The 26061-nt window shown below is 34.1% G+C and overlaps 1 protein-coding gene across 1 annotated transcript in view; it reads right to left on the bottom strand.

Moving 5' to 3' along the window:
- LOC121383694 (sperm receptor for egg jelly-like) overlaps positions 1-26061 on the bottom strand; it is a 183480-nt gene that overhangs the window by 61796 nt on the left and 95623 nt on the right. Inside the window, exons 7-10 of the mRNA XM_041513788.1 lie at positions 22514-22661; positions 20298-20560; positions 5943-6143; positions 888-1030 (exon numbers count right to left, since the gene is read on the bottom strand). Of these exons, the coding sequence (XP_041369722.1) occupies positions 888-1030; positions 5943-6143; positions 20298-20560; positions 22514-22661 (755 nt within the window). The remainder of the gene's footprint in view (positions 1-887; positions 1031-5942; positions 6144-20297; positions 20561-22513; positions 22662-26061) is intronic.

The following is a 26061-nucleotide window of genomic DNA, read 5'->3' as shown; positions in this document are numbered from 1 at the left end:
TCTGGAATTTCCGTCCCATATTCGGAATTCCGGAATTCATGCCAAATATCTGGATTTTTTTCTTCAAAATCCTCTTTTTTTCCAAGACTATTTCTTATTACATTGAACATTCTGAAAATTAAATATCTTTATTTCTCATTATAACCTGAAATCAGTAAATTGGCTACATAGTTTTGTGCCATTACTAAGGCGTCTGTCTATTGGTTGTATTTGTCAAGAGCCAACCAATGAAATGTTTCTGACAATTAAGTAAACTGAAGCCATATATGTATATGAACATTTTCTTTCTTACTTTTTATACTACGGTAGTTTATATATTCATTTTAAATCTATTTTATATATCATATTATTTTGTTCCTATGAGTCAAAGATTGGCTCTATGGGGATGCATACAATTTCACCACTGTCGGTGAAAACTAGCCTGAGTACTCTGACTGTAAGAGGGCTAGCCAGACATTTGGACGATTATTTAGCCCTTACAGTCACAGACAAAGCTATGTATTTTTTGCGCAATGGCTGCCCACCAAACGGTAGTCAAAGATTCCTGCTTTAATACCACGACAATCATATGTTTGGCATCAAATACCTTTACATCAATCATTTTCGAGTTCCTTGATTTAAACAAATCCACATATTAATCACTAATACACACACTACAGCAAGAAATCCGATAGCATCCACATTCAGCTAAACATCGGCACACTCCAATATGTCTGCGTGTGCTATTGAGCTTGTGTTTGTTTCTGTGTGTCTGTATCCCAAAATGGAGAGGACATTTCATGTTGATTTCAGTTTTCGCATAAAGGAATCAAATAGCAGTCATATGGATTAGCATGAATGTTTATTTTATATGAAAAAACACATGTTTATCTTTTATACACCTTTACCTGTACCGTTAACAGATATATTGTGCTGGAATCAAAAGAGTCTGAAATGTAAACTGTTAACTGCTGGAGCCAAGAGTTGGACTGTGGCCCCGCAGGAAGTATTAAACTAGTTGTTTCTTCATTTCCTTGATACAAGAGAGTATCTGAAATGAGAAAACAGCTTATTACTACACCACTTCATTATGGCAAACAAACACATTAAACTTTCTAAATATCAGGACTACAAAAATCAAAAACAGAATTACAGGTTCATACACACTTTATAATTTCATTAAAATTAGCATTGGTAATCAAGTAGACCTATTCTAATTATAAACTAATTATACTCCTCATTTGCATTTCTTTTGGTGTTAACTATATGTATAAATTTCTAACGTGGAAAGAGTTTATTATGTAATTTGCGAGTGTAAACCCCCACCCCCACCCCGAAGTATGTAATCTAGCCCAAGATTTATACACATAAAAAAATCTGTTTGAGTAGCATCTCTTTAGCATATCTCGGTGTAGTTTGCCACAGAATGCATGCACGATTCGTAAAAATGTATGGTGTTATTATAAAGATCTGGCCTTACAAATAAGAAAAACAATTATCAATTTTTACATGTGGCCAACAAGAATTTGTAGTTGATGACACATTACTGTTTCCACTTCAGGTACAGTGTTTTAGCTGCACCTGAATTGTATTGAAGAGTATCATGTCTGCTTTGTTTCGTCATTTCATATTCATTTTGTCCGATTGTAAAATCAAAAGTTGATCGGTTGGTGCAGAATGCCCAGAAATTATCATTCTCTTAGAGGTCACGTCGTTACTATACACCCTAGAGTCTTGCTTTAAACAGCTGTTCGGTAATGTGAATTGAAGCCACTGGTCGTATAAAATTACTTTGTCCACCACTGTACGAACAGGAAAAGTGGTCATATTTTTTTAGATGATGAGGCATTGCACAAAGAATGTCTGGACTGCTTAACAGATCTATTATGTGACAAAATACAACCAAAACCAACAGTGAATCGCTGGAAAACAAGACGTCTGTATGTCATTGCCAAAAACCTTTTTAAAGACATGCTCACCCAGAATAAGTTTAAATATCACATGTTAACATAGGGCATCTCCAGACTTTTGAGCACACTAACAGGAAAAAAGAGGAGACCATGGCCCTATCGGCCCTCACCTCTTCCACAGCCCCTAATACACAATTTAAAGAAGAAGAAAAATTGTTTGAGACATGCAAATAGCATATATACAATATAGACATACAATAGTGAAGATGTGGTGTGCCCATTAAGGCGTAACAAAAAAATGTTCTTGAAACTGGCCCTACCTAAAATAAAAAAGGGCTTACCCTAATTATTTTCCCCTATTTATTATTATTTTTTTTTTTTTTTTCTAATTAAAAAGAGTACAAATGTAGTTTTTTTAAAAACTTTAGACTGGCCCTACCTAATATTTTTTAGTCATGTTCCCAGAATTTGTTTTAGGCACAAGGCAGAATAAATTTTAATTTTCTTCATTTGTTAGTCTGTATTTGATTATTCCTTTGTTAATCTGTCTATAGGGGGCTTACTAGTTAAGTATCTCTTTTGTAAGATGTAATATCTATGTAGGATGCATTTTCTTTTTATACTAAGTATATCTGAAATTACTGACAAAAACACTACCAAAGGATGCTGTGATGGTGGTGTAAACAAATAACTGCAATGAAAGTGAAAATGCTGAAATTAAAGTAATTGTTAGCAGTAGCCTGTGTGGTGGCCATGGGTTTACCTTCTCAGTGAGTCAGTGCCAAGTGTCAAAATGACAATGGGTCAAAATTATGAAGGCTGTTTTTCTGAAACACAGATGTTTCACACCAAATGTAAAATGTCCTGAGATGTTGTAATGAAATATTTCTTTTCTTTTCAGTATTGGTTACTCTAAAGAGACTGAGGAGCTTGTTTTGCAATGTGAGATTTGATTAAATACTTGAGGCATAACAGAACAAACTGTTTGGTTTTTGCTACTGACCCAAAAACAAACTGACCATAACAAAATACTTTCCAAATGATAATCTAGAATTTATTTACATAAATATCCTGAAATTGGAAATTTTAATATTTGTTCAGTTTATTTTATTTTATTTTATTTTATTATTTTTTTTGGAGGGGGGGGGGGGGGGGGGTCTTTTTTTTTTTTTTTTTGCCTAACTAGACAGTTATAATACTTTTACTTTTTGGGGGAGTATGTTGACTACATTATGATAAATTCTAGCATGGCATTGAAAAACCCCCACACTGTTAGACTTAGAATATAAATACCAAATAGTTATTGTTTATGTTCAAATACATGTACATGCTAAGCAAGTAATTGTGATCATATATTGAACATGAAACAAGCCATGTGTGAATAGTGCATGTAATGCATCTCTTGAAATTAATGTAATTAGTGTTAAGTTAATTGGTGTTGTACCTATATTCACTTAAAACTATAGTAAACCATAAATGTACTTTTATATATAGAGTACACTTGTGCAGGTATGTTAAGTGAGTCATAATTATTTCTTGCTGCATCTGGTTTTAGAAATCCACATTTGTAAAATACCAGTATTTTGTTTCTTTAATTTATAATTTATTACTCTTAAAGCCTTTTGAGAGAAAAAAAAGTATAATCTCTAAAGCAGTTTTCAATTGCTGTTAATTTCATGGTCAGTGCAAATCATGGAAAGTCATGAATTTTCTTGGTAAATAAGTGTATGAACCATGATTAAGATAATTTACAGTGGACTTTTCTTAATATAAGTACTGAAAAGTAGAATATTTAGATACCGGTATGTCAAAACAGGCTCAGTGAAATCAGAATTCCAATTAAATTCTGTCATTTTGTACATACAAAGTAAATTATTTACATTAACAAATTATAAATATTGCAAAACAATACCACTATCATTTCTAATTTCGTGTAAACATGCATGAAAAAGCATTGTTATATTTCTACTTACATGTAAAAAAGAAAAAGAAAATTAAGAACAAAAAACAGTATATTTAATATTTTTAATTTCCTATTTATTTTTCATCATTTGAAAATTTAATATTTATTTCTGTAATTATATATGCATGTTATTGATTTTTAAAATTTTATTACATGTATTCATATATAATTTTCTTTTCCATTTTCTTGAGACAAGTTTGCTAAAATAGTTCCTTGATTTTAAGTTACAAAATATTTTGTTGGTTTTTCTCCTTCTACTATCCATTTCACACATGACTGAATATAATGACCTTTGAGCTTTTTTCTTCGCAGTTCCATTAATTCATAAGGTTTTTTTTCAATTTCTTTTGAATCAATATTTTCTTCTTCCTCCAAACATTATCGCACAACTTAGTTTCTAATCCATTATTTTGTTTCTTTTTAAAAGCTGCATAAGCTATTGTTTTACCTCTTATTTTCATGAGCAGTGTTTTTAAGAAAAGTTGGTCGTTTACAGAAAAATGGATTTCATCATCTGAAATCAATTCTAGTCTTTCATAATTATATACTGGTACTGCATATTGGTATTTAATTTTTATGATTGTATCCTTTACTAGATTAACATAATCTTTACATAATAGCAATGAATTATTGAATTTCCACAGACCTCTATCTGTTTTAAATTGGTTTAGCTGTATAAATAAAACTACTGCTGAGTGGTTTGACCGATAGCTATTATCAACTATTATTCTCTCTGTAGTTGGCATTAAATTATTTGTTATAAGGAAAAAATCTAATTTGGCTTGTTTTGGCAGTGTGTTTTTTCTCCAAGTATATCATCTAAAATTTGGATATAATTCTCTAAATGCATCCTTTACATCAAACATTTCCATATTTTCAACAACTACTTCTTCAGCCTTTGGGTGGTTAACATGTAAATAGTTTTTAGTGTCCAAGTCTTGAGTTAATACTAGATTATAGTCTCCACATACTATGAATTTATCATTTCCAAATTGTACAATATACTCAAATATGTTTTGAAAGAAAATTATGTTGTCATCATTTGGTCCATATATATTTGCTAGTGTAATTCTTTCACCTTCAATTGTAATATCTATTAAAATAAAATTCCCCAAGTTGTCCATTTTAATTTCGTGTACACTGTATTCGAAGTTATTATTAATCATAACAGCTACGCCTCTGGCATTTGTAGCATATGAACGAAAGAAACATTTATACCCAGAAGAATGGAACATGGCGTTTTACAAATTAAAACTTTATTAAATGATGTTACCGTTTTTGCTTTTTAAAAATTGTATTACATGTATACATATATAATTTTTAATTTTACATTGAATGTATATATATATATATATAATATTTATTTGTGTTACCATAACTTTAATAATTTTGTTTGAGTTGGGTTTGGGGTTGTTTTTTTCACTGAAATAATTTATTAAAAATAATCATGCTGACAAATTTGGTTGAATTTACACTACTCAGCAAACAAATAATTTGTATTTTTAAACATGTGTATCTTCATATTAAATTGCGATAACAAACACTGAATAGAACCCAGAAGTAAACAGCGAAGAATGGAACGTGGTGTTTTACAAATTAAAACTTTATTAAATGCTGTTACGTTTTTTTATTGCAAACACTCAAGTGTTATCAGTCAAATATGTACACATTTAATGGTTTTGGCATGGTGGGTACATGATAGAAAGTTGTAAAAATGGTAGGGAGTAGCCGACATGGTTGGGGAAAACCCACGATTTGACTGAACATTATTTTATTCTTCTTTCTTTTTTTTTTTCTTTTTTTTTTAAACCACCAACTGTGGAATTTCGTAGATTTTTAGTATTTATTTTTAATTTTAGCCATTCTACGCTTCAGTCACATACATGCTCACAATTAGGTCGGAAATAATAGAGTGGATATACCGATCAGTGTGTTATGGCAATACAAATTTTAAAATCGGAATGGTGTATAATGCATGAGTGCCACTTGTCAGAAAGTCTTCCCATTAAAACCTGATGATCCTGATCATGATGAAGTTCCAACTGATGCCCAACACTAATTTGCTTGTTCTTCAATAACTACAGGTATACCTGATTTGCCTTTCTTCTTCAGGTAGACACTGTATGTCAAAGGTGAGTCATTATCCATGTACCCAGGACAGAACACGGTGAATTTGGTAATGAGAGCCTGGCCAGACGTCGGATTTACAGAACATGATCCGCCTTCAGGTGACTTGTCAGTACTAAACCGATATCCATGCATTACCTTTGATGCATTCTTGTTATAGAAAACTAAAAATAAAATAAGAAAAATACCTTCAGAAAACTGTCTACAACATATTTTCTATGGCATTTATATATATATATATATATATATATATATATATATATATAACACCTTGTTAAACATATCTTTAGATCTCTAGACAAAAAAATCAAAAATAGTTTGCTCCCATGGAGTGGCAGTTTAAGTTTATACTTTTTACAATCATTTTTTTCCAGATTTGATTATCTACCATGGGGTAAGTTGTTAATTTATTATATTGTTAAAGCTGCATTACAATGCTAGTGGCTAAATTATATGCTGGATTATACATAGTGGAATTACATACAATAGAGATATTGTATTCATCTGCATTAGAAAATGTTAAGATCACTATTTGTCAACAAACGATGGAACCAATTCGATGTACATGTATAGGGTTCTCTATTGAGGGTAGTCTTATCACAAAAACCCTGTAAAACAATAACAATCATATTTAAAAATACATAAAGCGATGTGTTTATTATCGACATAAAAAAATACTCAAGTTGTATAAATGTACTCTCAAGATGCACAAATATAGTCTGAAGTTATACAAATATACTCTGCAACATTAACAAATAACTACGGTAACATATTCTCAATGTATAAGAAATACATTCTCAATATAATGAAAAATACACATCACCTTCGCCCACGAAAACATGTCCTGTGTCATGAAATGAAGCACTGTAATTGGCTGAAAAACCTTATCTCATCACTGGCATTACCAGCAAGATAAAAGACAAATTTGAAATAAACCGTGGTACGCAAATTGGAATGCCTAAACCATGATTTCCGCAAAGCACAATTAATCAGCCTATCCCTTACCCCGTATAATGACATTTTGACATCTCAGATTTGCACGAATTGCAGTAATGGTAAAACATGGTAAACCATGTGAAACTGGGAAAATGTTTAAGTAATATTACACACCACTACTGTAAATTGTTATTATATCGCAATATATGATCATCTGGTTAAATATTCCAATACACTGGCATACCGGTAATATTACACACCACTACTGTACACTGTTATTATTTCGCAATATATGATCATCTGGTTGAATATCCCAATACACTGGTATACCGGTAATATTACACACCACTACTGTACATTGTTATTATATATTGCGATATATGATCATCTGGTTGAATATCCCAATACACTGGCATACCGGTAATATTATACACAACTACTGTACACTGTTATTATATCGCAATATATGATAATCTTGTTAAATATCCAAATACCAGATATTTAACCAGATGATCATATATCGCGATATAATAACAGTGTACAATAGTGGTTAATATATATATATGCTTTCCAGACGGTTCGTCCTCTGGACGTTTCGTCCACAGACGTTTCGTCCACGGTACAATTTGTCACCGTACAATTTGTCACCGTACAATTCGTCCACATACAATTCATCCACCCACCTCGGACAATTCGTCCACTCGATTACAACATTTAGACCAATAAATCTAACGTTATTTCTTAACCATTGAAATGGTTAATTATTTTCATTTTTTGGTAAATTACTAGAACTAGTATATGAAACAAACTAAAGTTTAGTGGCACTATCAACTTGTTATTTTTCTGTCTGTGTCCATTGTTTATAGTACTTTATTGATATGTTGTTATTCAAATTGCTCTTCAATTACACCTATAATTCTGATATATTATTTAAAAAACAAAGCTAGTAACAACTTGCTAAATTACCATTTCTACATTGCGATTGCTGTATTACTGTACTCATTTCTTTGACATTTTTGGTTTCTACTGGGAAGTTCGCGTCGGAAGATAATAGTCAATGCGCATCGGATGAAAATTTCGTAATTTACAATATTACACCAATATTAGAGTATGTCTATCAAATTCTCCCCCATCATACTTGGTAACCCCCCTTCTGCTGTGGGCAAAGCCACTGGCAATGTCAGAGATATAGGCATGGCAAAGCTGTTAGGTTTGGTTACAATCGGCACTTCTCTGGCAATTCTCTATGTCGATATTCCACTAAAATGAAAAAGTGTCCATACATTTATTTAGTCCACAGAAGAAATATATGGTAAATAACTAATAGAATTTTTTTTATAGTGGACGAATTGTTCCAGAACAATATTTGGTTGTGGACGAATCGTCTCGAGTTCAACAGTGGACACATTTTTAGTGGACGAATCGTCTGTGGACGAAAAGTCTAGAGGAGAATCATCTGCATCCATATATATATACACACATACCATACATACATACATATACATACATACATACATACATACATATATACATATACATACACACACATACACACATATATACAAACATACATAGATATAGACATAACCATCTATAATTATGTAGTACCTGTATATGTACCGTTCTTACTAGCCTATAATGCATGCAATTGCTATGTTTGTATTGTATAAACTCCACTAAGTACTCACACTAAGTATAAATATATGATCATCTGGTTAAATATCCCAATACACGGGCATACCGGTAATATTACACACCACTACTGTACACTGTTATTATATCGCAATATATGATCATCTGGTTAAATATCCCAATACACGGGCATACCAGTAATATTACACGCCACTACTGTACACTGTTATTATATCGCAATATATGATCATCTGGTTAAATATCCCAATACACTGGCATACCGGTAATATTACACGCCACTACTGTACACTGTTATTATATCGCAATATATGATCATCTGGTTAAATATCCCAATACACTGGCATACCGGTAATATTACACGCCACTACTGTACACTGTTATTATATCGCAATATATGATCATCTGGTTGAATATCCCAATACACTGGTATACCGGTAATATTACACACCACTACTGTAATATATTATTATATATCGCGATATATGATCATCTGGTTGAATATCCCAATACACTGGCATACCGGTAATATTACACACAACTACTGTACACTGTTATTATATCGCAATATATATGATCATTTGGTTAAATATCCCAATACACTGGCATAACAGTAATATCACACACCACTACTGTACACTGTTATTATATCGCAATATCCCTTACGGAAATAACCTATACAAACTTATAAGTGGAATATACTTTACTTATACGCCACTTATAAGTTACCTATATATTGGTATAAGTGAAGTATCAGTGTGTATAAGTGAAAAAAATTGTTAATTGATACTTCACTGATACTCCACATATATTTCACCTATAAGTGGTTTATCAGTGGTATAAGTGAACTGGAATTAAGACATTTTTTGTTTGTTTCTATAAGTGAAATATAAGTGAACAATTAGTTTGGAGATAGTCCTTTTGCAAAGGAAATGATGTGTTCCAAATGAATGGGGAAAAGTCCAAAACATTTTCAGGGTTATTTTTTAAAAATTCATAACTTCTCACAGGATTTATCGAATTCATTGGGAACAGTGGCTAAACAACCAAAGATACATGTAGCAGATTTAGATAGTATTTACGATAATTTAAAAAAAAAAAAAAAAAAAAAAAAAAAAAAATGTTGGGGTGGGGGGAGTCTATTGAAAGTGAGGGGGTAGTATCGGATAATTACAAGATATATTGATACATATGGTTATATATGATTAAAACAGGATCATCTTGTAATTATCCCATACTACCTCCTCACTTTCAATAGACTCCCCCACCCCAACACACCTGTCGTAATAAAGATCTGTAAAAAGTAGCTCATGGGGGGGGGGGGGGGGGGAGAGGTGATCTCCGTCACAATGTTTATCGACCACAGTATGGATTTATTTTAGGGGGTGGGGGGCTAAAAACGAAATATTACAGGGTAGGCTACCACTCACATCTCATACATATATATATATATATATATATATTGCTGCTAAATAATAATATAATTATAATTTCAATTAAATAATAAAATAAATAATTTAAAAAAATTGAAGTCAATAAAAATTGTTTAAAAAAAATTCATAATTATTGTTAATTTGTTGTTATTATAATAATACAGACACACATACATATGGCAGTTGCTGTCGGTGCTGTTGTTCCTGCTAGCCAATGCTGTATCTCACACCCACCCACCACCACTTTTTTGTTTTGTTACCAGATTGTGTGAAAATAGGCACAAAAACCAAATTAAAATGAATTGATATTACTATAACAGATTGTGCCCCTCCCCCCCCCCCCCCCCTCCTTTTTCAGGTATCATTACTTTTGGTCTATTATTTATTAAGATTGATTTTGTTTTGGGTTTTTAATCTGAATTTTCACACACATAATAATAAAAATGTTAGTTTTTTTTGTTAAATCACAAGGAAGAAAAATAAAGTAAGCTGGTGTATCACTCCCATCCCTGGTCCTCACAAATCCATTTCTAGAAACTACAATCCATAGGCATGATTTCTTTCTTTTCTCTTTTTTCTTTTTTTTTCTTCTTTTTTTTTTGGGGGGGGGGGGGGGCGAATTCTTCATGATGGGATCATCACAAAAAAAAAAAAAAAAATACCCACACCTTTAGGTAACGTTATCTATATTCGTTGGGAAAAAATATGAGCTTTGGTATTAAAAAAAAAAAAAAAAAAAAAAAATGGTGATGCCATACGCACTCATCGCACCTCCCCCCCCCCCCCCCCCCACCATCACCACACCACCCTGCGTACGGACCTGTGTTATGTCGTATACATAATCCGACTAGATCGGTCAGCATAAGTCTGTTTTAAAATGTGTTTGCAAACGTAATTACTTTCATTTATAATATAATAAAGACAGTATAACATTATGCATAACACTGGCTCTTGAAAATGTTTAGAGAAATCTTTACTCAGGAATCTGTACGTTTAAATTCTATTTATTTATAATTCAGTTAATTGGAATCTGGATAATAATTACGTTGTGTTTTGTTATTACATTGTTTATTTTATTATATGCAGAGTAATCATTTATAATGCTTAATAGACAGAAGGCCACAAAGGCGCTAGATTAGTACATAATTATGATAATAATAATAACTATTATAAGTCTGTGTCGTCTTAAAAGACAAACAAAGGTTAAAAGCGATAATATGATTGGTCGGTTCCTGAACAGTCATACCTGGGATTTGATTGGCTTAGAGATAAAAAAAAGGAAAAAACGCGCCATTTGCAGTTTGCCAAAATAAATTTAATAATAAATAATGACAAAACATTGTGTATTTTGCACTATGAATTGGATTTGAGATCATTTTGATTGAGCAGAAACGATCACATGGCGGAAAATGAAGAACTTCGGTCAAGTTTCGGATGTCCTACTATTTTCGTCACATTTGGAATGGAAAAAAGGTAAACATGATTTTACTATTTTCTTACTTATTCTAGACACCTTTAATATATAAGTTGACATCTTTAACTGTATTTGTTCTAATATTGTGTGATGTTTGATGACAATCGAACAAATGTAACGTGTTCTACATGATGCAACATTGGGTCATGACACAGAAAATTTCCAAAATGGCCGATCAAGGAATATTTTTTCGGGGGAAATTTAAATACACATAGATCACGTTGACATCATAAATAATACATTTAAATGCAAAATAAATATTTTAAGATGCCAAATTGATGCATTTATTACCAAAAAAAAATTGGTTATTTCACCGATGGGTACAGATTTTTTACAATGATAGTAATGCTTAATGGGGCGATTTAGGTCACATGACCAGTTTCACGTACTCTGATAGGTCAGCAGTCTTTGTTTGCAAATTAATTTAGTTTTAATTATTTTAATTTATTTAAAGTATCACAAGTAGCAGTCATTTTTCATTTTACTTAGTAATATATATTGTTTTGGGGTACCATATGTTTCGTCCCCAAACCAGATGATTTTGTTGTTTGGCAAGCCTTCCTTATCCCCCCCAACAAATTTTTTAAATATTTGTTAGAATTAATGTAAGGTTAGAGATAGTTATTAATTGATCTTTTTTTTGAGCTTATAAAATATTTTGTTTTATAATTTTAAGCAACATAATGTGTATATTTCATAATCCCTTCTGGTGATCAGGCTTGGGGTCGCAATGTCATGCATTCATATATTTTTTGTACATACAAAATTAATTATTTGAAAGTAAAATTTGGTTTGGGCTACAATAAACATCAATTGTTTAGGGTACCAGACGTTTCGCCCCCAAATCGGATGTCAGTTCACCCTCGCGTGCTTAACCAGTTCGCCCCCGCAGAGGTACCAGTTCACCCCCATAAAAATTTATATGTATTAATTAATTAATTAAACTGGTGATTATGTCAAATGTGCCCGCACTGACTCAGGATAATTGGGATTTGGGGGCGAATTGACAAATAGTTGGGGGTGAACAAGCAAACAGTTGGGGGCGAGCTGGTACATGGGGCGAACAGGTCAAACTGGGGGCAAAACGTCATGGATTCATTGTCTATGCAAAAAGTAAGTTTGTTTTGTTTAAAGATACCACTAGAGCACATTGATTTATTAATCATTGGCTATTGGATGTCAAACAGGTAATTTTGACATATAATTTTTGAGAGGGAACCTGCTAAAAATTAATTAGTAGCAATGTATTTTTATCTATGCACCATCCCACAACAGGATAGCACTTACCAAGATGAAATACATACGAAATCGTGCAACAATTGCCGATCGAAGCATACTTATTGTTTGCTGAGAATATATATAAAATTAAAATATATTTTGTGTTACTTGTTTACACCGTTCACTTCACCCCCAACTGTCGGTATGGATGCCCAAAAATATGTACAACACATCTTTGGTTGCATTTTGTATTTATATTATAAAAATTGTTTCATATTACTTTGACTGGGGTGTGGTATCAAGCCTTTTCGCCCCATGCTAGTTAATTTCTGTTCAAAACGCTTGTCTTCTCTTTTGAATTTTTTTTATAAAACTCTTAAACTGACACAGGAAAATTCTTGGATAGGATATTGACATACCTTTGGGGATGGATTGGTTTGCATGAGGATGAAATGGACATTTACTTTGATTACAAGAAACACAAGTTATATATATATATATTTTTTTTTTTTTCTTCAGAAAAATCATCAGCACATTCTGGTCATCATATTATGGGAATATTTGTGACTGGTATGTATTTAGCAAACAATAATCTTGTTTTAAGATGCATGACTTGATGCATAAGAGGTGGCTGTTCAATGTCACAAGCCATTATACATAATTATTCAAAAATGTTTGATTATACCAGATCACTTGGAAATTAACTTTAACATGTGTTATCAATATCAGGTTAGTAGGAAATGCAATCTCTGCATGACAGTTGGTTGATAATTTTTAAAACATCTATTTCAGGATAACTTTTACACTTTCCTTAACATTAGAATTTTATTTATTTTTTCAATTCTTCCTTGTCCGCCCATATTCTTGAGTGAGCATCTTGAATTAAACATTTTAATAATAAAAAAAGTAAGTTCCAGTTTACATTTGAACAGCATCTGACATCACATGCATGGTCACTGACAAGCATGCAGGGCTTTTTCTCATTCTAACCAGTGCACCACAACTGGACAAAGACTGTCTGTGGTAAAGTGCATATAAAAGACCCTTTGCTGCATTAGAAAAGCTGTAGCTGACTACGAGTCAGAATTACCAAATGTTTGACATCCAATAGCCGATGATTAATTAATCATTAATTAAGCGAGAAGAAACCTGCTACAATTTTCCATTAGTAGCAAGGGATCTTTTATATGCACTATCCCACAGACAGGATAGCACATACCACAGCCTTCGATATACCAGTCATGGAACAAGAAAAGCCCTAAGGGTCCATCGACAGGGATCGATAATGGGTCAACCGTGCATCAATCGAGCGCTTTACCCCTATAGCTTGAAAGGAGTTGCATGCAGTTCTATGATGTACATGTATAGAGGCACTGATTTTCCGCTGGTATGTGCTTTCCTGTCTGTGGTAAAGTGCATATAAAAGACCCCTTGCTGCATTAGAAAAGCTGTAGAAGGTTTCCTCTGATGACTACGAGTCAGAATTACCAAATGTTTGACATCCAATAGCTGATGATTAATTAATCATTAATTAAGCGAGAAGAAACCTGCTACAATTTTCCATTAGTAGCAAGGGATCTTTTATATGCACTATCCCACAGACAGGATATACCAGTCGTGGTGCACTGGCTGGAACAAGAAAAGCCCAAAGGGATCGATCATGGGTCAACCATGCATCAATCAAGCGCTTTACCCCTATAGCTTGAAAGGAGTTGCATGCAGTTCTATGATGTACATGTAGTTGACATGTACAAACTAATACATGTAGACAAATGCATGTTTTTTTTTTTTAAATTCATTATTTCCCTCCCAGTCCAACACCTGTTATCTTTTCGTAATAGTTTATATTTTGTAGGCCTGAAAATTGGTACAGATTCTTTAGATTCAAATATATATCATGTATTTTATTTTTTGATTTCTTCATAATTAAAATTAAAGGTCAACATTGAATATTTCAAAGTCTGTTTTATCCTTGAGATTTGATTGATACCAGGTAAAAAAGTAAACTTGAAAATTTAACTGAAAATTAGTTTGTTTTCTCTTGAAGTTTTGATTCCCCACACCTGAAACTTGGTAGGCTATGATTCTCTAGGGTAGTCTTTTTAAAACTAACAGAAAGAACTAAATGTTTACATTAATAATAAACAATAGCTAATTACATAGCAGATCTATCCAGACTACATTTGTTTTTCAGAATCCCATCTGAATGTTGGATGACATATATCAAGATGACACTGAACAGGACATAACTGAGGAAAATGGATGTGAGAGAATCCAATCAAACAGTTGGAAATAAATATATATATTATTTATAAAATATTTGTTTGCATATACTGTTCAGATATATTAGTGAAAAAAAGAAATAAAGAAATGTTATTTAACGATGCACTCAACACATTTTATTTACGGTTATATGGCATCAGACATATGGTTAAGGACCACACAGATTTTGAGAGGAAACCCGCTGTCGCCACTACATGGGCTACTCTTCCGATTAGCAGCAAGGGATCTTTTATTTGCGCTTCCCACAGGCAGGATAGCACAAACCATGGCCTTTGTTGAACCAGTTATGGATCACTGGTCGGTCACGGTGCAAGTGGTTTACACCTACCCATTAAGCCTTGCGGAGCACTCACTCAGGTTTTGGAGTCGGTATCTGGATTAAAAATCCCATGCCTCGACTGGGATCGAACCCAGTATCTACCAGCCTGTAGACCGATGGCCTACCACGACACCACCAAGGCTGGTAGATATATTAGTGAGTCAGGATGAAACATCACTTTGTTTGTTAAGACTATTGTGCTTCAATTTTTATGTTTTGTGGACAGCTACATGTAGTTTACTGATAGGGTGTGTAAGCGGTGGCATTAATACAGCAATTGCCCGAGAATATTGAAATGTGGCCTCCAAGGACAGATTGCTGCCTATTTTCATTTGTTTAATGATTAGTTCATCACTGACTACTGGATATAAAAAATTAAATTGATAATTAATTCTGACCCATAGTTTTCAGAGGAAGCTCTCTACATGTTTCAAAGCAGCAAGTCATCTTTTATATGATCTTTCCTTGGACCGGACAGAACATACCACTGCCTTTGATAGATATTCACTTATACAGCAGTATCTCTAAAATATCAGTGAATCACTTGTATTTCACTAATTATACTTCACTTATACAGTGTTTTTTGTAAAATATCGGTGAATCACTTATATTTCACTTATATTTCACCTATACTTCACTTATACAGCAGTTTCTGTTAAGTATTAGTGAATCGCTTATACTTCACTTATATTTCACCTATACTTCACTTATACAGCAGTTTCTGTTAGGTTACAGAACAGTAAATATTGGTGAATACACTGGCATACCGGTAATATTACACACCACTACTGTACACTGTTATTATATCGCAATATATATGATCATCTGGTTAAATATCCCAATACACTGGCATACCGGTAATATTACACACCACTACTGTACACTGTTATTATATCGCAATATATATAATATGATCATCTAGTTGAATATCCCAATACACTGGCATACCGGTAATATTACACACCACTACTGTACACTGTTATTATATCGCAATATATATGATCATCTGGTTAAATATCCCAATACACTGGCATACCGGTAATATTACACACCACTACTGTACACTGTTATTATATCGCAATATATATGATCATCTGGTTGAATATCCCAATACACTGGCATACCGGTAATATTACACACCACTACTGTACACTGTTATTATATCGCAATATATATGATCATCTGGTTGAATATCCCAATACACTGGCATACCGGTAATATTACACACCACTACTGTACACTGTTATTATATCGCAATATATATGATCATCTGGTTAAATATCCCAATACACTGGCATACCGGTAATATTACACACCACTACTGTACACTGTTATTATATCGCAATATATGATCATCTGGTTGAATATCCCAATACACTGGCATACCGGTAATATTACACACCACTACTGTACACTGTTATTATATCGCAATATATATGATCATCTGGTTAAATATCCCAATACACTGGCATACCGGTAATACTACTGTACACTGTTACTACACCATACATATGATCATCTGTACACTGTTATGTACACTATTATAATATATGATCATCTGGTTAAATATCCCAATACACTGGCATACCGGTAATATTACACACCACTACTGTACACTGTTATTATATCGCAATATATGATCATCTGGTTAAATATCCCAATACACTGGCATACCGGTAATATTACACACACACTACTGTACACTGTTATGTACACTGTTATTGTATCACAATATATGATCATCTGGTTAAATATCCCAATACACTGGCATACCGGTAATATTACACACACACCACTACTGTACACTGTTATTATATCGCAATATATGATCATCTGGTTAAATATCCCAATACACTGGCATACCGGTAATATTACACACCACTACTGTACACTGTTATTATATCGCAATATATGATCATCTGGTTAAATATCCCAATACACTGGCATACCGGTAATATTACACACCACTACTGTACACTGTTATTATATCGCAATATATGATCATCTGGTTAAATATCCCAATACACTGGCATACCGGTAATATTACACACCACTACTGTACACTGTTATTATATCGCAATATATGATCATCTGGTTAAATATCCCAATACACTGGCATACCGGTAATATTACACACCACTACTGTACACTGTTATTATATATCTGGTATATAATATCGCAATATATCCCATACAATACACTGGCAATACCGGCATACCGGTAATATTACACACCACTACTGTACACTGTTATTATATCGCAATATATATGATCATCTGGTTAAATATCCCAATACACTGGCATACCGGTAATATTACACACCACTACTGTACACTGTTATTATATCGCAATATATATGATCATCTGGTTAAATATCCCAATACACTGGCATACCGGTAATATTACACACCACTACTGTACACTGTTATTATATCGCAATATATATGATCATCTGGTTAAATATCCCAATACACTGGCATACCGGTAATATTACACACCACTACTGTACACTGTTATTATATCGCAATATATATGATCATCTGGTGAAATATCCCAATACACTGGCATACCGGTAATATTACACACCACTACTGTACACTGTTATTATATCGCAATATATGATCATCTGGTTAAATATCCCAATACACTGGCATACCGGTAATATTACACACCACTACTGTACACTGTTATTATATCGCAATGTCATCTGGTTAAATATCCCAATACACTGGCATACCGGTAATATTACACACTGTTATTATATCGCAATATATATATCGCATCATCTGGTTAAATATCCCAATACACTGGCATACCGGTAATATTACACACCACTACTGTACACTGTTATTATATTATATCGCAATATATATGATCATCTGGTTAAATATCCCAATACACTGGCATACCGGTAATATTACACACCACTACTGTACACTGTTATTATATCGCAATATATATGATCATCTGGTTAAATATCCCAATACACTGGCATACCGGTAATATTACACACCACTACTGTACACTGTTATTATATCGCAATATATATGATCATCTGGTTAAATATCCCAATACACTGGCATACCGGTAATATTACACACCACTACTGTACACTGTTATTATATCGCAATATATATGATCATCTGGTTAAATATCCCAATACACTGGCATACCGGTAATATTACACACCACTACTGTACACTGTTATTATATCGCAATATATGATCATCTGGTTAAATATCCCAATACACTGGCATACCGGTAATATTACACACCACTACTGTACACTGATAACTACTATCGTGTTTCAAGTCATCCGCTTTAGAAAATAATTATAGCGTAAGCAAATTAATAGGCCTATACGTTTTTACCAGTAATAAAATACCAATGTTGCTCCCAATTTCGACTTTTATATTTTATTATTTTATTAAAGAGCCACAGTAAAGGCATATTTATAGTAGATATATGTAATGAAATATTATTTATATTACTATATGAGATGGGGGCGGGACATAGCCCAGTGGTAAAGCACTCGCTTGATGCACGGTTGGTTTGGGATTGATCCCCGTCGGCAGGCCCGTTGGGCTATTTCTCAACACAGGCAGTGCACCATGACTGGTATATCAAAGGCCATGGAATGTGCTATCCTGTCTGTGGGATGGTCCCTTGCTACTGATGGAAAAATGTGGCGGGTTTCCTCTCTATGACTGTGTCAAAAATGACCATATTTTTGACATCCAATAGCCGATGATTAATAGATCAATGTGCTCTGATGGTGTCAAACTTTAAACAAAACAAACTTTTACTATATCAGACAGTTAATTAAAAAAAAAAATGTGACCCGTTTTTTTTCTGAAATGCCTTAATGAAAAACTTTTCAGATGCTGAGTGGGCTATTTTTAGCATATGACATGTAAAAAATGATAGTTACTGTTACTGAACATGCCTGAACGAAGCTACTGAACGAAGTAAGTGAAGAAAGCTCTTTTTTCCGATAGTTTTGTTAGACTTATTGATTAAGAAAGAAAATGGCAGTAATCATGGAAAAGGCAAAGGAATTTTGCCATATCAGTCCAAGCTAGAAGTTTACAGTGATAATTCAGAGATAGCCATGACTGACGATATCATACCGGACGATTTGGAAGAAGACACTTCCTAGAATTTGCAGTAACGAACGAGTTTGAGACTTAAATAGTTGGAAAGAGATATTCCCAGTTTGTTTTGTTGGGGTTTTGTTTAAACATTAGGGTTAGGTCGAGGTTACCTCTATATTTCAATACAGTTGGGTTGGGATGGGGCGGCAGCTGCAGTCGAATGAATATCTTCTAAGTAAAATTGTACATTTATATGCTTTTAAGCATAAGTATATAAGTAGGCCTATTAAATATGTAACACACTTCAGTTGCTGAATGTATTTCTCCTGCATTCTCAAATGTATATATGGCAGGGTCATTAATAAAATAACTGAAGTCATTTCTAAAACCAGATGGGGATGGAGGTGTTCAAATATAAAGTTAGGAGAGCCTTTTGTCTACACTGTCTCTGGATATATGCATGAATTGCCTAATATTTCCCCTGAAAACATAACAAGATGTCCATGTTGCATCAGTGCTGTTGACAGTTGAGGCCAAACTTGACACGGTTGATAATCTAATCACACATAACATATTTTTATGACAAAATTTGGAGGATCTTCACAAAATTTAAACAAAATTTGGAGGATTTTCACAAAATTTTAAGAAACACTTAATGTGCTTAAAAAAACAGATTCAACAGTGAAATTTTAAAAGTATGCACATGTAATTAAACAGCAAGAAGTAGCATAAGAATATTTACTGTTGGGGAATCTCCCAAATTTCCGACATGTTAATTACTGGATAACTTAGAACATTTTCTTCCTGCTTGGGTGTCGCTAACATCCATTAATAGATATTTATTAAAAGTGATGCACCCTGCATATTGTTTATTTTATACTGTGTTTACTGAAACCACTTGTTACACTCACTTTGAACATTAAACTCATATTTGGAAGACACATTGAGTGTCCCTGGTGGCAAGGACATTACTCTTTTGTTGTATCCAGTTAGCGACTTGGAAACCCAGTCTGACAATGGCACTATCTTCCAGTTTACGGTTTTCGTCATTTTGAACAGTTTCCAGACATACGCTGATATGGTTATTCCAAATGGCCCACAATTTTCACAATGTACTTCCAGTGCCAGAGGTTTAGATGGAATGGTTTTATTATTGTCACAGCCCAAACTACACCTGAAAAAACAACGCTTGAGAATGCATGGCTTGTACCTAATTCACATCTTTTTAAACATCTAGTTCAACAGTCTTATATCAAAACATCTTATAAATAATAACCTTTATACCTATATGCCAGAAATTAATTGATCAAGACAAATATTTGGTTTACTAAGTTTTACTCCATAGATTGAACAAATACACATGAAGTAAGATAAGACATTGCTATTAATATACTCTGTCAAAAAAGACACGCAAAGGTGATAGGGAAAGAAGAAACCTTTTTGATTTTACAAAATCTAGTTTTTTTGTACAATGTTGCTGAATGACCATGTTTGTTAATGTTCCTGGAATGGGACAGCATGCCCAAATGCACCCTAAAACAAATTTAATGCACGTTGTGCGACAATTGCAGGAAACCAGCGTGAATTAAATGGTCAGATTTGGGCAAATGCACATGAAACTCTGGAGAAAAGATTGGGGTAGTGATGGGTATTTAAAGCTGCAATGCTCGCAATGATGCCTCATTTCTATTTCGACGCAGACGAGTTACAAGATGCCAAGACTAAGCCTGCCGAATCGAAACCTTGCAATAGGCCGCCTCCAGTTAGGTGAATTGCAGTCAGCAGTTGCACACCACATGAACGTCCATCAGAGCACCATTTCACGTCTCTGGGACAGGTACCAGCAGTTTTAATCAGCTGAAGACCGGCCTAGAAATGGAAGACCTTGCATATCAACTACAGCACAAGATCACTACTTCCGGGTTCTGCACATGCGTCACCGAACTGCCACAGCAACAAAACACTGCTGGACGCATACCTGATTTGAGAAGGGTGTCTGCACAAACCATTCGGAACCGACTTCGAGAAGCTGGTTTACTGGCTAGGAGACCGTATGTTGGCCCCGTACTGCGACGTCAACATCAACATTTACGTGTTCGCTGGTGCACGAATGTACAGGAGTGGAACTTGTGAAACTGGCGGCATATGGCACATGTAACAATGGATTTACTATAAAATGAGAACATTAATATGCTGCCATGGCCATCAAGATTGCCAGATCTCAACCCCATTGAACATCTATGGGACGAACTGGACCAGCTTGATCCGGAGCCTCAGACGCTTCCGCAACTGTCACATGCACTGCAGGAAGAATGAGCTAGGATTCCACGTGCCTGGATTCAGAGACTCATTCAGTCTATGCCAGGGACATGTCGCGCAGTGATTGCTGCTGCTGGTGGCCACACAAGGTACTGATTTCAGCGCCCTCGTGTGACGCTGTTTGGTCACGAAAATGTCTCCACTGCCGTCAGTCCATAGCAAGAACATTGTAACATACTCATGTCAAATGTTACTGTGATACGATCATAAATAACGAAATTATGCCACTTTGTATTAAAGAGATAATTCCATGAATATTTCGCCTATGCCTTTCTTTTTTGACAAAGTATACATCAGGATACAAGCTAAATTAACAGAAAACAGGCAGAATTTTCAATTAATTTAGTGAGCAGTGGTGCAAGAACATCCATTTTTACAGTAAACTCTCTAACATGTATAACTCCATTTTCTTCAAGACAAAGTTAACATCAAGTTCACATCCATTTTTAACATCAAGTTAACATCCATAACTACATTTTTTAACATTAAGTTAAACTACATTTTTTTTGTAACAAAGTCATCAAGTTAAACTACATTTATATGTTGATCGTTTCTCTAAGGAAACATGTAAACATTTGTTTATATCTAACTTCGACAATATACCCTGTAGGCCTATATACACATTTATTAGGGTGTTAAAAAATCCTTACAATGTTTTTGTTTTTTATAATAATAATTATTATTATAAGAAACATTGTAAGTTTGTTTTATATCCTAATGTAGCTGTTAACATTTAGGTATTTTGGTCATCTCTTAATTATGTTAAGTTTGTTACGGTAACACTGACTGAAGACAATAACCAGCATACGTTATTTTGGCATTAGGCCTGGTTCCACTGGTGACGAAGATGATCAGTGATGCTGTCCCACTAGGTAATCCTGGTTTGCTCACACTAACTGTGAAGTTGAATGTCTTCTGTACAGGCAATGTGTTCTCTGGTATTTCCAGGATTGGTCCTGTTGAAAGGCAAGAAATAGTTGTTTAACAACAGCCTATTTAAAGTATGGCTAGTTGGTGTCTAATTCGTTGTTATTTTGTTTTTGGTTGATAGTCAGACCGAGAGGAATCCTACTGATGCCAAATAGCCTAATCCAATCAATGAAGCAGGAAGGGATCTTTCATATGCCCATTCCAGACAAAACAGAATATAACACAACATTTGGTCATTGTTTTATCTGGGCAATTTCATCTCATCTGGTACCACTGTTCAGGGGACAATATTTTAAATCTTAGGTAACATGAAGTCCCTTTGGGTGATTATAACATAACTAACTGATTGATCGGTAGCTTGAATTATATTTGCCTAACTAGTGAGTTACTCATCCTAATACAATGATACTACAATGACATTCAAAATGTATTTTAACCCTACCTCCCCCCAAACGTTGCAGTGATCCAAAGGTTGCAAATTAATTTTTTTTAATATAAATGATCTTCCAAGAAAGAAATGTTAATGTATAAGATATAAGAGATAAGGAATGGGAATAGGGAGGTAAGAGGTGGGAGAGATGGACAGATAGAGACAGAGAGAAAGGAAGGGAGTAAACCAGACAGAGTGACAAAGACTACGAACGTAAGTTTATATAAACACAATTAAACACTGCAGTTTTTAATTACATTTATGAAGTGGGTTATTGGCTTTTAAAGAATGGTAATGTAGGGTAAATAATAGGGTAGTTGGAACTTTCAACCAGTTATAATGGAAAGCTAGGGCAAATTTCTGGGGGCTCAGTCTTTTAGGGCTTTATGTGATGCATCATCTGTTATAGAGTGGAAGGATACATAAGCAGAAGTTAGGCAAAGGGTCACGTGACGGGAGTTGTCCATCACTGAAATTTTTTTCAAAGAACGAGGTGAGAAAATTTTTGTTGCATTTTTTAAGCCCACCACCTGCCCCAAATCAAGCCACCATAGTTATATATTGCAATTTTGGAGAGAAATTAATATAAGTAACCTGGAATTTGGTTTTAATTTGTGGCGGATTTTCCCTCACCTGCAATAGTCCATGTTAGTATCATGGATATGTTTTGTACAATTATTTTATTACCACCTATTTGTCAGGTGGTGATGATATATTATGTGATGTTTTATAATGTATGATGTTTTATATGAGACCACCTATGTATAAGTTTTGATATGAGACCACCTATAAATTAATCCATTATTTTGTACCATGAAAATAAGTTTTGATTAATTAATTCCATTACAACTTCTTTTTATTCACATTGTTTCCACCGCAAATTTTAAACTAAAAGGACATATATGTAAAACAATTTGCATATCTTATATCATTGCTGTGAATACAATAAAAAAAAAGAAACAAAAATTGGGTTTGTCTCCCTCTCTCAGACTCTAGCACAGCTAGTAGAGTGCTTGCCTGAGGTAGTTCAGCTGCAGATAGGAACGCCCACAGAGTAATTATTCTCTGGTTGGGTTTTCTCTTGTCCCAACCAGTACTCCATGGCATGACAGTGTGTGCCGTTCTGTCTGTGGGGAAAGTGCATATAAAGATTTCTGATTACTAATGGAAACACGTATTAAGGTTTCCTCTGAGAATAATACGTCACAATTATTAAATATTTGACATCCAGTAGTCGATGATTAATAAATCAATGTGCTCTAGTGCAGGGTTTCTGTCAGTAGGTACAATTACCTACCCTAAAATCTTGGAAATTAATGGATACGTTTTGTAAGCCAAAGACTAAAAGTGCGTAAAATGCAGAATCTAATTACACAATATTTCAAACCCATAATCACCTAATAGGGACATTTATGGTCATTTTGTTTTTATTACATACCGTCAAATTATTTTCTGGCAGAAAGCTTGTAGTGCTGTCAAAACAAACTTTTTCTTTCACTCTCAGACTATAAGCATGCACATGTACAAACCACAAGTACACAGACATGAGTGTGACACACACACACACACACACACACCACCACCACCACCAGCATAAACATACACATACCCAGGCACATATACATGTATATACAATATATGGGACATTAATTCTTCCTATTTTGGGACAAGTTTATGTGCAATTTCTTAAAAATAATATATTTTTTGTTGACTTCAGGTCATGTTTTCCAGCACAGTAAATATACTGCAAAAACTAATTGAATTAAAATTCTTATCCCCATCTTTTGGATCCGCAGCTGAAATGTCCATGGAAAATTCCCGTGTTAAAAACAAGTTTATTATTGCTGTAAAACATTACACAAGATGACGTCACTCAAACATTGACGTCATTCGAATTTGATACAGTTCTATTAGGGTTTGGTGCTTTTTTCTAGATAACTTTCACCCTACCAAAACAATTGTCAGTTGATCAAGCAGTCATTTGTGTATCACTATAATATATATATATATATTTCCATAAATGAAAGAAAGAAATGTTTTATTTAACAACGCACTCAACACATTTTATTTACGGTTATATAGCATCGGACATATGGTTAAGGACCACGCAAATATTGAGGAAGGAAACCCGCATGGGTTACTCTTTTCCATTAGCAGCATGGGATCTTTTGTATGCACCATCCCACAGACAGGGTTTTTGATATACCAGTTATGGTGCACTGGCTGTTAGCCAGAGTACTCTGACTGTAAGAGAGCTAGACAGACATTTGGACATAAATATGCTTTCATTACAGTCAGAGACCAAGCTATGTTTGACGTCAAATACCTTTACATCGATCATTTTCGAGTTAATTGATTAAAAGAAATTCAGATATTAATCACTAATACACACACTACAGAAAGAAACCCGACAGCACCCACATTCAGCTAAGCTTTGGCAAACTCCGGACAGCAGAATTCTAAGTTCGCCGACCTATATCGTGACGTTGTGTCACATGATCGCCCACTCAGCCATTCCATCTTCCACGGGCCATCTCAAAATGACAAGTGCCCGACAATCACCAAAAAAAGTTTGTTTTGTGTAACGACATTCATTAATCATCGGCTATTGGATATCAAATATTTGGTAATTTTATCACTGTGTTAGAGAGGAAACCCTCTACATTTTATCATTAGTAGCAAGTGATCTTTTATATGTACCATCCCACAGACTGGATAGCACATACCACGGCCTTTGATATACCAGTCGTGGTGCATTGGGTGAAGCGAGAAATAGCACAATGGACCCACCGATGGGGATTGATCCCAGACCGACAACGCATCAAGTGAGCACTTTACCACTGGGCTGTGGACAATCACCAAAGCAACAGAGAGTAGTACACACACACACACAGAAGAGAGAGAAACTATATTACATTCACATTTTCTCAAGGTGAAAAAAAGAATTTCATCTACGAGTGTACCACTCTGGCATATTGTAACAAAATGTGGACTTT

Source organism: Gigantopelta aegis, chromosome 10 (genome assembly GCF_016097555.1).
Source record: "Gigantopelta aegis isolate Gae_Host chromosome 10, Gae_host_genome, whole genome shotgun sequence".
NCBI lineage: Eukaryota > Metazoa > Mollusca > Gastropoda > Neomphalida > Peltospiridae > Gigantopelta > Gigantopelta aegis.
The sequence above is the reverse complement of the archived record's forward strand: the minus strand, read 5'-3'. Positions and strand labels throughout refer to the sequence as shown.